Source organism: Callorhinus ursinus, unplaced genomic scaffold (assembly GCF_003265705.2).
Source record: "Callorhinus ursinus isolate GAN/ISIS: 27379988/994484 unplaced genomic scaffold, GSC_fseal_2.0 scaffold5, whole genome shotgun sequence".
Lineage (NCBI taxonomy): Eukaryota > Metazoa > Chordata > Mammalia > Carnivora > Otariidae > Callorhinus > Callorhinus ursinus.
This window is the reverse complement of record NW_027397067.1, coordinates 66,656,276-66,671,199: the sequence shown is the minus strand read 5'-3', so window position 1 is coordinate 66,671,199 and position 14,924 is coordinate 66,656,276. Positions and strand designations below refer to the sequence as shown.

Sequence of the window (14,924 nt, the reverse complement as noted above, 5' to 3'; positions counted from 1 at the left end):
ATAGGCATCCTGGAGAAAGCTTCTCCCTCTGAACAGCTCACAGCTACCTCCTTTCTTCCTGCAAATACCTAGAACTCGACTGGCCTGATTTTGCCCACTTTCACCAACACCTGGTGTGGGTTGTGTAACAGGGACACTATCTTAACCTAAAAGGCTGCAGTTACCGCGGGGTGGAGTTCCAGATACCCATAAGGCAGATTGGAGTGGGACGTGGTATTTGGGGAACTGGGTGGCTTCCAGCAGCCACCATATTACATGGGGTGTTTCCTACCTGTGAAGCAGTTCTCTTCCAGGGAAAGCAAGCCATCCATGTCTTCCGGCAGCCTCAGTCCCCTGGGAATGGGCGTTCCTCTGTCTGAGTGCGTCTGCCTTTGTGTGTTTAATTACTTCTTTGCTCCAAGATAGAGCTTGAAATAGAGTTTGCAATCAACTGTCATGAAGGGGCTGAGACCCACCTGTTCTGTTTTTCAAAGGGTTTATTTTCAGCCTCTCTGGTGCATGCCCCATGGAAGCTCTTCAGGGAAGATCTTTTCTGTCTGCTAATTCAAGTGTTTACTGTCTGGTTTGTCTAGGTCTGAGTCCAGGCTCCTGACCGAAGGACCTTTCATCATTTTTAAAGTGTTTATTTTTCGCTTTGGGTAAAAGGAAAGAAAAACAAGAGTTTCTATCAGTCACCAGTGGAGAAATGGTTGGAAGCTTGCTTTTCAATGAGATTTGTCTCCTTATGGTCCCATTATGTTCTCATTATGGTCGCAGAGCCCAGAACTAAGAGGAGTGGGTGGAAGGTGCTCTGGGAGCTTGCAGCAACACTGAACACTATACTTCCCAGATTCGGTCCCTGGTTAGAGATGAACTTAGCCATCTTTGGGTCTCCAGTTCTAAGCACAGAGGTGATTAGGAAATGCTGTTTGGATAAATGAATGAATGAATGACTGAATGGTTTTATTTTCCATTTGAATTGGTTTCTGTGTTTCCTGGTTCCTAAGGCAAAAAGGTCAATCCCTTGATACGTAGTTGTGAATCTTTGGACAATATTCCGCAGGGTATAGAACAGTTCCGTGCTCACTGATTTTGATGGAGCGCCCCAGGGGCACTCAAGCTTGGGAGAAAAATGCCTCCCAGCCACACTCTATGGATGAAGAACCAGAGTCTTGGGGACGTGTAAGGCCATACATTCACGAAGCAGCTGAATTGACCAAAAATTCACCTCTTCAGATTTTCCTCTCAGGCCAGTAATAGAACAAATTTGTATCTTCAGCCATGCTTGCTTAAAAGGTGGGAAATGCTGTTTAAACAGAAAGCATAACGTTGAATCACAGTTTCAGTTGAGAGAAGGTATTTGGAGAGGAACAGGGTAATACAGTTTGTGTTTTCGGAGAATCCCGTACTTATAGTTGATTATGATTGTGAAGGGGAAAGTAGAGGAACAGATACCTCCTAAAAATTGTGATACGACCCCTGGATAATCTAAGATCATCCAGGGTAAATTTGGAACACATTTCCCATTTTCCCTACTCATTGTTCTGTTCCAGTTGATCAATGTAACTTTTGATCAATTTAAATTACTGGCTTTCTCTTTTTATTCCGATTGCTTATCTATAATTTAGTTCTTTTCTCTGATTCCCATGCTACCAAGGGTTACTGCAGAAAGTTTGGAAAAAATAGAACAGCATAAAGAACATAAAAATCACCCGTAGCCTCACCGCACAGACAGCAGTGCCGGTAAGGGGGTGTTGTATTTACATCCCAAATTTCATCCCCACACGCACACCAATCCACTAATGACCCCGGTTCCCATCAGCCTGGAGGGGCTGCTGGAGCCGCTGTAGGGAGAAACCCTTCTCTTCCTCTCTCCACATTGTTGTCCCTCCGTAGAGACAATGCACGTGCTAAGGCTTGAGGAGGATAGAAGGGGACCGACTGGTCCCGATTTGCCAGGGACTTCCAGGTTTTAACATTAAAAATCCCACATCATGGCAATGCTTCGGTCCCAGGCAAATCGGGATGGCGGATTTATCTCTCCCACCCCAGTGGCAGAAAGGAAGAGCGCTGACTCATCCACGGGAGAGCTGGTGAGAGGCTGACACTCAGCAGCCCATTGCTCTGTTGGGCAAGGTTAATGTGTTCAAACCACTGCTCATTCATGCAGGGCTCTTGTTTCTTGTTGGATCTGTGCCCAGGCACAGTGAGCCTCATGATGTCATCATTCTCCATCTTCCTTAGCAGAACTTAAAGCGAAGTGGCAGATTGGTTAATAAGTTCATCCTGCTCCGCTGGCCCATAGAACTTCCATGAAGGGCAGGGGCAGGGGATGGTGACCATGACCGAAAGCAAATCAAGGGGACATTGCTGCCATTGATAAAACTGATTTTTTGGTCTGTTTGGCTCCTTGTGTCTACTGTCAACTGACTATAGCCCAGAAGGAAGGCAAATGACTAATTTATAGTCCCAATCTCCAACACACCAGTGCTTTGACAGAGAGACCCCTTTAAAGTAAGGAAAAGTCCAGGGTTTTTGGTATGGATGCTAGGATGGGCTTTAGCATAATTTGGCTCGTTGTATTATTACCCACAGCTGGTATTCCTGAGTGTGAACAGGGTGCTTTGTTCATCGTGAAATGGGAAATATGAGAAATATTTTTCTTCGTAGAGGAAGCCAGTTGGAAAAGCCATGAATTAGATTAATGATTTGTGATTCTTACAACCAGTTGGTGAATTTCCTACGGGCAGGTGTGACTCGAGTTGGCAGTTCTGGCTCTGAATCAAGGTCAAGCAAAGATGAAGTCTTCAACTAGACCCAGCCTTGGCAGTCATGAAGCAGGTGTGTCAACCTTTCCTGTCTTTGCCTTCTACTTGCCCTTCTTTTGCATCTCTGGTTCCACCTCCTCCCTCCACCCTACTCTTTCTCACTGCCTTTTGTGGAGCTCCTTCATGTCTGAGCAACTCTTACCATCAAAGTTGACTCACTTCTGGCAGTTTATTTTACAAAACCAGACATACCCTTACCACATGATTCAGCAATCATGTTCCTTGGTATTTGCTCCTGTCCATACAAAAACCTACGCACAGATGTTTATAGAGCTTTATTTGTAATTGCCAAAGCTGGGAAGCAACCAAGATGTCCTTCAGTAGGTGAATGGATAAATAAATTGTGGTACATCCAGATAATGGAATATTATTCAGTGCTAAAAACAAATGAGCTATTAAGCCATGAAAAGACATGGAGGAACCTTAAAAACATGTTGCTAAATGAAAGGAAAGGCTGAAAAGTTTACATATTATTTAATTCCAGCCCATACGATATTCTGGAAAAGGCAACATCATGGAGACAGTAAAAAACAAACAAACAAACAGTGGTTCTATGGGATGACTAGTGGAGCACAGAGGGTTTTCAGGGCCGTGAAGCTATTCCATATGATACTATAATGATGGAGACAGGTCACTATATATTTGTCCAAACCTGTAGAATGTACATCACCAAGAACAAACCCTACTGTACCCTAAGGACTCTGAGTGATAATGATATGTCAGCGAAGGTTTGTTGGTTGTAGTAAATGTGATGGGGGCTGTTGATCATGGGGAGGCTGTTCATGTGTGGAGTCAGGGGTACATGAGAACTCTATTTCCCACTCAGTTGTACCATGAACATAAAATTGCTCTAAAAAAAGGTTATAAAAACAAGCAAAACTGATCCATCCTGAAGGTCCTTCCCTCAGGGTTGTGAGACAAAGGGCAAGGATGGGTTGAACCTGCCCATCTCGGTAGAGTCAGTGTCTTGACAGCTCCTTCTGCCTATACCCAGGGTTCCCATCCTCCACTCAGAGCCCTGACACTGACATTTTCTGAGTAGTAGTGATTTCCCTGGATTCTGACTCCCACCCTACACTTCGACCCTTCTTCTTCTTTCTGGTCTCCCCACATTCCATCCTCTCATCTCCTTTTCTGTCTGGGAACCCTTCAGATTCAGGGTTCCGCTGGATGATCTTCCTGACTTCAGTTTTGGTCCCTACCCAAATTTCTACGAGTCTTCCCTCCTACCCCCACACCTTCTGGTTTCTTCCCAAGCAGCAGGTGTCTTAGGCCACCCAAGCCAATAGCCCCGGCACCAAATAACCCGGCAGAAGCCCATCTCTGGCGGCTTTCCCGGCGTGCCTGTCTTCAGAGCAGACAGCAAGGAAATCGCTTGGTTCCCAAGGCAACCATCCCGTGGTCCAGAGGAGGAAGCTGTCGAGGGACAGAGCAGTAGGTTTGCTGGCAGTTTCTTCCCACTGGAGATGTGGTGGGTTAAGAGACAGGTCCCAAAGGGAGGACGGATGTGGAGCCAGCCTGTGAGAGGCACAACTGCTGGCATTTTCTTTGCTTTTCTACAAGGCAGAGAGCAGCTCTACCTCCCTTGTCTCTGCTCACACCAGCGCTGCGTGGGAGGGACAGCGTGGTCAGCCTCCTGGGGAGGAGGAAGCGCGGGCGAAAGAGCAGGGGTTTTGAAGCCTGGAAGTTCAGGATCCAAATCCCGGCTGAGCTCTGCACTAGCTGAGGAACCTCAGCCACAGGTCTAGGTTTTAATATTCTTTCATTGAGTGCTCACACTATGCCAAGAATTTGACTTTCTTATCACATTTATCTTGGTAGCTGGCTACACGATTGGGACTGTTGTCCCCATCTTACATCTCACAAGGAAGGCAAGTGCTTAAATCTGGATTTAGATCAGATTTCTGTGATGTCAATGCTCAGGCTTGTTCTTCATCACCAGGCTGCCTGGCCCCTCCTCACGGGCACAGGGACAGGGTCCAGTCCCGGCAGGGCTTCTGAGGCAAAACAGCGAAGTGAGACGAAGCATGGGAGGAGACAGAAGCCTGGGCCAGCCGTGGAGCTGGAGGCCTGGGGAAGTGGGAAGAGCTGCTTTGGAAGGATTTGACCCTATGGAAGACATAGCCCTGACATTCACTTGCTCTTTAATCAGTCTTTTCTGGAATCCCTGGCTGACAAGATCCAGGCCTGGGGAAAGTGCCCAAATATGGCTGCCCAGGCCAGGGCCCCGTGGCTCAGGTTCCAGATGTAAGGAGGGGGACTGCAGTTGAAGCCCCACCAGACCCTTCCACGACGCCCCTGCTCCTTGATTCTGTCAGGCTGCTCACCGTGGCCATCCTCACTCTCTTGTTTTCAAAGCAGCCAGCGTTTTGAGGAATGACATCAGTGACCCCGGAGGAACTGGGAGGTCAGTTGCGACCTGTTTTTGCATATTCATTTGCAGAAGCAAGAACTGCAGAACCATGACAACACAGGAGCTTTGCGGCCAGAGAAGACCAGACGTGAATTTGGATCCTACCACGACTGACTAGCAGGGTGACTTTGTTTAATTTACCTAACCTCTCTGACCATCTGTAAAACAGGAGTAATCCAGGGAGGAGGGGTGGGGCTGAAGCCTGGGAAGACCACACCAGTGGTACCGCTGTCCTCCACTGCATCCCAGGACCTGAGTGTTGGTTTGGAAGGCCGGGGATGTCGTCGTCAGTGCCGGATTAGTAAAGAGGCCTTGCAGACTGTCCGATGCTGATTAATGTGCATAGTAGACCGAGGCAAACACCAGAATTCTGATCTATTCGTTTATAGTGAAAAGTAGATCTGTCACATGGACTAGCACTTTCCCATTAGCAGGATCAACAAGTCACTCGGGAAGCCAAATCTCCAACAGGGCATTACCGGAGCGAGTTTAAAGCAGAGAAGGCAGACGTTGCGCTAATGTAATAAATATGTCTGAGGGCCGACTTTATGCTTGCTATGGGCTGAATCATTTTCCCCAAAAATTCGTATGTTGAAGTCCTAACTGCCAGGACCTGAGAGTGGGACTGTATTTGGAGATAGAGTCTTTCAAGAGGTAATTAAATTAATATGAGGCCATTAGGGTGGCCCTCATCCAATGCGACCTGTGTGTTTAGGAGGAGATTAGGACACTGATGGAAGCAGAGGGACGGCCACATGAGGACACAGGGAACAGACAGCCATCTGCACGCCGAGCAGAGTGGCCTCAGAAGAAATCAGCCCTGCCGGCCTGCTGACATTGTGCTGTCAGGGGTCCAGCTTCTAGAATTGCGAGAAAATTAATTCCTGTTGGTTAGCTCGCCCGGTCTGTGGTATTGGTGGTGGAGCTGGAGCTGACGCACACAACGCCGGACACCGGTGTACAGACCGTGGCGGGGGGGGTTACATTTACCCTCCTGGAGCTGCCGTTCCCTCAAGGGAGACTTGAGTCCAAAGCAAGGAAGCCAGAGAGTCTCTCTGAGGAGAGACATGACACAGGAGCTGAGACCAGAGAAATAAGAATGAGCCAGGCATGGGGGAGCCAGGAGACAAATATTCCAGGAGGACAGACTTTCAGGGGCAAAGGCCCTGGGGCTGCAGGACCCTGGGCAAGGTCAGGGAACACGAAGGAAGCAGGGGAGCCTGAGCAGATGAGCAGGGGCAAAAGGGGCCGGGGAAGATCACCGAGGCTGCAGGGCCAGAGTGTACAGAGCTCATGAGCCAGCCTACAGAGCTGAACCTTCCTCCTCGGGGCAGGGAGCAGTAGCTGAACCTTTGGAAGCAGGGCCGCAATACAACCTGGTCTCCAGGTTTAGAAGATCACCCTGGCTGCCACGGGGACACCAGGTGAGAGGTTTTTGCAGCCGTCAGGCCAGCCATGATGGTGGCAGAAGAACTGGAGAAGAGTAGAAGGATGTGGATGTTTGGGGGGGGTCTACCCCATATTGACAGGCACTGATCAATGGAACTTGGAGGGTATTGGAAAGAGTAGAATCAATGCCAGCTCTCAGGATTTTAGCAGATGTGTCCATGGCAGATGCATTTATCTAGCTGAGGAGCCTGGGAGATGGTGGATCAGAGGTTCTGTGCGATATCTGTTAAGCCTACAAGTGACTTTGCCAGTGGGACCAGAATATGTGAGGTCGGTGAACAAGTCTTCTCCCTGAAGAGCTCTCTGAGTACTCAGACCAGGTGTTAGATCCACCCAACTCAAACTAGCTTAACACAAAATATATTGGCTAAAGTAACTGGGAGGCTCAGGGGTAGATATGTGCTTCAGGCATGGCTGGATCCAGCTTGCTTTTCTCTCCCTCTTTCTCTCTCTCCTCTGAGATGCTTTCTTCTGGGCTGATGTTATCCTCAGGCAAGCACTTACCATAAATTTTCCTCCCCCCCACACAAAAGAGTGAGGGGCAGTGATAGTCTCAGGAATGACTGTTATTCACGTGGCTTGGGTCACATGAACAACCCTGAATGACTCCCTGAATTGCTGTGCCCTTGGGCTGGAACACTCACGGGCTGAGTCGGGATACATGTCTGAGGGAAGGGAGGTAAAGTTATCTCCACCTAAAACCCCTTGGACTGAAGGTGGGAAAGAGATGGTTCCCCCCAAAGCAAGGGGATCCTAAGCAGATAAAAACAACAGCAGGTGATTATGACCATGTTCCACCATGCCCTGGGTAAAGATTGACTTTATTTGGTTTCAGCCCAGAGAGTCCACCTATTTCTAAGCTTTAGCTGAGGCTGACCTGCTTCTCACACTGACCAGTTACCTCCAGTGGATAGTCTCCTAGTGTAGTTCTTGAAGGTCAATTTTATTTCCCTTATTCCTGGTTTTTCTAGAAGGAGGGCACACCGTTAGCCTCAGGGAACTGAGGTATATGTAAATGAAGAATCTGGCACAGTGCAAAGCACACGGTAGGCCCTCCATAGAGGACAGTAATTATTATAGTCATTTATTGGACAAGTGTCTACTGACCTACTGACCTGACATGCAAGACACGCCCGGGGAACTTGGGATTTGTATTCTCAGTAAGAGCCTCAGCTGGGGGTCAGTCCTGTGAGGTCTGTCTGGAAAGTCATGGCTCACACCTGCACAGGGTTCTTCCTAAGAGAACTTAGGAGGAGGCTCCTGGGAGAGAACAAACACTGGATGAGGAAGGGCAGGCATCAAGAGCTTGACCAGCGTCAAAAACTCCAGTCTTCTGACGGGAGGCTGGGTGTGAGTGAAGCCCAGGTCTCCCCAAGGGTTTGCCTCTGTGCCGCACCCCGGGGCTGATGCCTGAATGCTCCAGAGAGGGCGGGGAGGGAAAGGAGCTGTGGGACCGAGCAGCCCTGGGCCAGGCCCGTCTGGAGCAGACAGTCCGGGGAGGGGGATGGGCGGGGGGAGGAGGACCTCGCGCCTCTCAGCCTGGCCACAGCCCTGGGAGTGACAGTGGTTCTAGCTGAAAACACAGGCATTAAGTCCCTTTGCTGAAAATCAATTCTCTGAATGCTAATTTACTAAAAGCCAATTTACCAAATGACCAAGTCACTGAATTCCTGAGTTTTTATGAAGTGTTCATTGCTCTCTCGCTCCCACCCCTGCCCGGGCCTCGGCTTCTCTGTGAGCAGTCCTGGTGGCAGGGACGGGGAGACGGATTGTTCTTCAACGTGGGCCACCACAGTCTATCTTTTTGTGGACTCCTGTGCTGACTCTGCTCCTGAATCTGGCCAGTCCCTGCCTCTTGCCCTGCCTTCTTCTACCATTTTGACTCAAATGGGTATGTTTTCCCTTAAAAGCAATTGAATATCATCTGTAGTTTTGGAGACGTGCCTCGCCATTCTGGAGCGGTTAGGATTGCTATGACTGCAAACTACAGAAAACCTGACAGGTTAGGGGTTGTTTTCTCCCCTGGAAGCAGGGGAGTCTGAAGGGGAGCAGTATGGCACTAAGGCTTCTTGATGTGTTTTCACGGCAGTGGCCTCGGCCTCAGACCTCATGTGCAGAAATGGCTGCTGCACCTCCAAGTATCACATTTACATTCCAAGATGGGAGCAGGGGACAGGGTGAAGGAAACAAGCTGTGCCTCAGGCTCCAGCCAAGAGACTTCTTAATATCCATCACTGGCCAACACGTGTCACATGGCCACCCCAGTCTCTGCCCACTGATCTGATCCTGCCCCTGTAGCTAGAGGTGAAATATGGTGGGTGAACTGTCCTAGGCCTGGGTGAAGGTTTTATTTAAAAGGTTCTGGGGCTGAGTGAGGGAGTAAGACTTCTTTTAGGAGGCCGAGTTCCTATAGATTACATTGGATCAAGAGAGTTGTGACTTTGGGGTACTTACTATGACTGTAATCCCCTTTCTACCCATCAGTTGATAGGACCTGAGGAAATTCAGTCTGCAGGGATAAAAATGGCATGGTGACAAGGACATACTGATTCTAGAGCCAGAGAATGTGCATGTGGGTCACGGGAGAGGTAAGGACAAAGTACACTGGGGCTTGGCAGAAGGAAAGGAACACCCCTCGCCCCCGGTGGGGAGGCGCTGAGCATCACCCACCCTCTTGGTGGGTTTTTTTGTTTTGGTTTGCTTTGTTTTTGTTTTTGTTTTGTTTTGTTTCTTTTTGGAAGTACAGTTGACATACAACTTCTATTAGTTTCATGTGTACAACATAGTGATCCAACAGTTCTATACATTACTCAGTGTTTACCACAGTGAGTATAGTTACTATCTGTCACCACACAATGTTATTACAACATTATTAACTATACCTCCATGCCGTACTTTTCATTTCCGTGACTTATTTATTTTGTAACTGGAGATTTATATCTTTTAATCCCCTTCAGCTATTTCATGACCATGGGGACGGACCTAGAGGGTATTAGGCTAAGTGAAATGAGTTCGATTTCACATATATGTGGAATCTGAAAAACAGAATGGAAGAAAAAAGAACAAAGACAGAAACAGTCTCATAAATACAGAGAACAACCTGGTGGTTGCAGGAGGGGATGAGGGTCATGGACTCCTAAGGCTTATTTTTAAAACGACATCAGTGCATTGAACATTGGCATCAATGCAAATTTACTTCTACTTCGTGGCCACCAATGCTGCCTGTACGTGCATGGATCCTGACTGATCCAGCCGAGCTTCCCGAATGGCAGAGGAAGAAAAAGGCCCCTGGGTGTCTCCTAAGAGCCACGGGGGGACTCTTAGGAGCCCTAAGTGGTTCTGGTGAAGGAGCTCAGGAAAGCCATAGAAATGATTCACCACAATCTGAAACTTGTTCTTTTATTGAAAATCAGTTGGCTTACAGTTAGCAAGCAGTTTCCTTAAATCATCATAAACATCCCAAAGACTGGTACAGGCAGAAAATTGGATAATTCCCTAGAGAGAAAATAGTCTATATCCAGTACATTCTATTGTAATAGCTACAGTGCTGGGAACAGGAAGAGAAGATGGTTTTAAAGCCAAAGAGAAAACTGCCTGGTAATTAGCCATGACACCCCAATTTCTGATCTGTGAATTGGGAGTAATCATACCCACATGTAGAAAGTGTTACTATGACTCACCAATATCTGGTTCTCCTCTACTTCTGAGCACACAGGGGGATTGTAGTTCTCTGCTCTCTTGAAGTTGGGTTCGTCCACGTGACTTGTTTTGGCCAATGAGCCATGAGTGGAAGCATCCTGTGCTGTTTCTGAGAGGAAGAAGCATTTACTAGTCAATGTTGGAGTCTCATTACTGTATTTTCCTGGACCCAGAAGTTGTGGAATTAACATTGATATGGAAGCGTCCATATGGAATCCTGGGCCAACCTGTGGGGTGTTGCTCAGACCCACAGCCAAGTCTGCGAGTGAGAGAGATTATTCAGATAAAACTCTGAGATTTGGAGGGTGTGCATGTTACTATAATATATTCTAGCCTATGCTGACCGTAGACTCTTCTTGGAGTCATCACAGGGACTCAAGAAGATTATGAAAATATCTAGCACACTGACTATAATAAGAGCCACTACTAGGAGTGGTATGTATGAATCAAGCACGGGAGAACATTTACCAGGTGAGGTTTTCAACACATGGTGCTGGGGAAACTGGACATCCACACACAAAAGAATGACACTAGTCCCTTACCTAACACCATACACAAAAATTACCTCCACATGTACCAGAGCCCTAAATATAAGAGCTGCAACTATAAAACTCCTAGAAGGAAATGCAGAGGAAAACCTTCAGGACACTGGATACGATCGTGATTTCTTGGATATGACACCAAAGGCATAGGCCACAAAAGAAAAACAAGGTAAGCTGGGGGCACCTGGGTGGCTCGGTCAGTTAAATGTCTACCTTTGGCTCAGGTCATGATCCCAAGGTGCTGGGATGGAGCCCTGCATCGGGCTCCCTGCTCAGCGGGGAGTCTGCGTCTCCCTCTCTCCCTGCTTGTGCTCTCTCTCTCAAATAAATAAAATCTTAAAAAAAAAAAAAAAAGAAAATCAAGGCAAGTTGGACTCCATCAAAATGTTAAAAACTGTGTAGCAAAGGACACCATCAACAGTGAAAAGGTAAGCCTCAGAATGAGAGAAAATATTTACAAACCATGCGTCTGATAAAGGATTAATACCTAGAATATATAGAGAACTTTGAAAACCCAACAATAACAGAAACCAAATAGGAGATGAACCATGAGAGACGATGGACTCTGAAAAACAAACTGAGGGTTCTAGAGGGGAGGGGGGCGGGAGGATGGGTTAGCCTGGTGATGGGTATTGGGGAGGGCACGTTCTGCGTGGAGCACTGGGTGTTTTACACAAACAATGAATCATGGAACACTACATCAAGAACTAATGATGTAATGTATGGTGATTAACATAACATAATAAAAAAAAAAAAAACAACGAGCACAGGACGTGAGCGGACATTTCTCCAAAGAAGATCCACAAACAACCAATAAGCATATGAAAATGCGGTGGAGAAGCCAGAGGGACCTGGCTTCTTAGAAAGGCTCTGTCTCTGCAGTTTCTCTGCAAGCCCCCATTTACTCACATCCTATATTTTACCTTGGAGTAAAAACCAAAGAAGCTATGTTCTCACTCCAATGGGGAGGCTAGAGGGTTGATCATTCTCCGAGTTTCTCCTAGGCTCCCAAACACCTGATCACATCTACGAAGACCTGGATCCCAAACCTGTTTCCAGGTCATTAGCTTCGAACAAATCTTGGTGGACACTGGCATCAACACCCCCTACTTTCAATGATTTCTAAAATCACACCTGTTACTCACTGTCACTCGCCTTTGAGTGCACCCTACCTTGGATTCCTGAAGGAACACATTCCCTGACTCCTTTCCAGCATAAACCCCTAACCCCAAGCGATGACAGGACTCATTCTCCTTTCTTTTCCGAGTCTCCCAGACATTCCATCTGCTATTTTCTGTCACTCGTGCTACTCAATAAACTCTGCTTTCACTTTCTCTGGCTTGTGTTTGATTTCTGTCCTGCGTGAAACCAAGGACCCTCGCTCTGGGTCCCCCACTCTGGGTCCTCGGACCTGGCCTGCCTGCATCAACAAGATATTCAACATCACTAATCATTAAGGAAATGCAAATCAAAACTGTGAGCTATCACTTCACACCCACTAGGATGGTGATTATGAAGGAAAAAAACCCTAGAAAAGTAACAAGTACTATTGAGGATGTGGAGATATTAGAGCCTTTGTGCACAGCTGGTGGGAGCATAAAATGGAACTGTCATTATGGAAAACAGTATGGTAATTCCTCAAAAAATTAAACATAGCAGTACTATATGATCCAGCAGTTCCACTACTGAGTCTATCCCCGCCACCCCCAAAATTGAAAGAATGGTCTCGAAGAAGTCTGAAAGAGATATTTGTACACTCACTTATAGCAGCAATTATAATAGCTCAAAGGTGAAAGAAATCTGAGTGTCCATGAACGAATAAACAAGAGGTGGTGCACACATACAATGGAATATTATTCAGCCTTACAGAGGAAGGAAATCCTGACAAAAGCCACAACACGGGGATGCCTGGGTGGCTCAGTCATTGAGCGCCTGCCTTCAGCTCAGGTCATGATCCCAGGGTCCTGGGATCGAGCCCCGCATCAGGCTCCCTGCTCCGCGGGAAGCCTGCTTCTCCCTCTCCCTCTCCCCCTGCTTGTGTTCCCTCTCCCGCTGTGTCTCTCTCTGTCAAATAAATAAATAAAATCTTAAAAAAAAAAGCCATAACATGGATGAACCGTGCAGACATTATACTAAGTGAAATAAGCCAGCCACAAAAGGCAAATACCATATGATTCCGCCCACATGCCATACTTAGAGTCGTCAAACTCATAAAGACAGAAAGCAGAACCGTGGTTGCCAGGGGCAGGGGAGGGGCATGGGAAGCTGTCGTTAATGGGGACAGAATTTTAGTTTTGCAAGATGAAAGATGTTCTGAAGATCGAGGACGGTGATGGTTGTAGAACAACGTGAATATACTTAATGCCACACACTGTACACTTAGAAATGGTTAAAATGGTAAATTTTATGTTATGTATGTTTTGCTAAAATTAGAAGTAAATCTTTTTAAAAGGTGAGATTTGGGGCGCCTAGGCGGCTCAGTCGTTAAGCATCTGCCGTCGGCTCAGGTCATGACCCCGGGGTCCTGGGATCGAGCCCCGCATCAGGCTCCCTGCTCAGCGGGAAGCCTGCTTCTCCCTCTCCCTCTCCCCCTGCTTGTGTTCCCTCTCTCGCTGTGTCTCTCTCTGTCAAATAAATAAATAAAATCTTTTAAGAAAATAAAAATAAATAAAAGGTGAGACTTAAGAGAAGCTCAGGAAGGAAAAGAGAGAACTTTCACTTGGAAATTCTAACTGATTTCGTTCTCAAATGCAGAGGTGCCTCAAGGCATGAAATTCTCCCTGGGTTTCAGCTCCAACTTGAAGGAAGATACTATGTCTTCACAAAGGGACTTAGTGATGCCCGGTCCTTCACTGGCCGGAGGTGAAGAAATTTAGATAAGCTACTGGAATAAACTGTTACCAATTCTGTAAGGTCCAGAAAAGAGTCTCTGTATCAATTAGGATTTGTTCAGCTGCATCTAACAATGAAAGCAACACCTACCACTCCCAAATAACTGTGGCTTTAGAAAGATACAGGTTTGTTTTGCTTTCATGTAGAAAAGTCTGGAGATAGTCCCTGCGGGACTGGTTTGGTGACTCCACAAGTAGCAGGGATCTGTGCCCCTTCTATATTTCTGCCCCACTACTTATGGCGGCCTCCATAGTCAAGGTTGCCTCAAGATCCAAGATAACTGATGGAGCTCCAACCATCACATCCACAGTTCAGGGGCGATGAAGGAGGAAGAAAAGGTGCAAAGGGTCTGTCAGCTGAAACAACTCCCTTTAGTGAGATTTCCTGTAAGCCCTACCCACGGAGCTATGCTCACAAAGTTTCTGCTACCCTCAATAGCAAGACACGGACAGACGGACAGACGTGCTGCTTGAGCTCAGCACATTGCTGCCCTCCTACAGCTGGCTTTCTGTTACCAAGAAGGAAGGAGAAAATGGATATTGGGTATGCAGCTAGCAGTTTCTACCCTGCCTGTTTCTTCACAGCCCTAACTTCCAAATGTAAGTTCTATGCCTGACTTAGAAAGAGCTCAGTTAAATGTCTGCATTGTTTTCACTACATCTGGCCAAATGCACCCCAATGTTCATAGCAGCAATGCCCGCAATAGCCAAACTGTGGAAAGAGCCAAGATGCCCTTCAGCAGATGAATGGATAAAGAAGATGTGGTCCATATATACAAGGGAGTATTACTCAGCCATCAGAAAGGATGAATACCCAACTTTTCCATCAACATGGATGGGACTGGAGGAGATTATGCTAAGTGAAATAAGTCAAGCAGAGAAAGTCAGTTATCACATGGTTTCACTTACTTGTGGAACATAAGGAATAGCAGGGAGGACATTAGGAGAAGGAAGGGAAAAATGAAGGGGGGGAAATCGGAGGGAGAGACGAACATTGAGAGACGATGGACTCTGAGAAACAAACTGAGGATTTTAGAGGGGAGGGGGGTGAGGGGATGGGTTAGCCTGGTGATGGGTATTAAAGAGGGCACGTACTGCATGGAGCACTGGGTGTTATACGAAA

The 14,924-nt window shown here is 47.1% G+C and overlaps 1 protein-coding gene across 1 annotated transcript in view; it reads left to right on the top strand.

Moving 5' to 3' along the window:
* Positions 1-5,757, top strand: part of TMEM65 (transmembrane protein 65) — a 183,908-nt gene extending 178,151 nt beyond the window's left edge. Inside the window, exons 7-8 of the mRNA XM_073893183.1 lie at positions 2,708-2,820; positions 5,251-5,757. Coding sequence (XP_073749284.1) covers positions 2,708-2,794 — 87 coding nt within the window. The 3' untranslated portion in view covers positions 2,795-2,820; positions 5,251-5,757. The remainder of the gene's footprint in view (positions 1-2,707; positions 2,821-5,250) is intronic.
* The last annotated feature ends 9,167 nt before the right edge of the window (positions 5,758-14,924 follow it).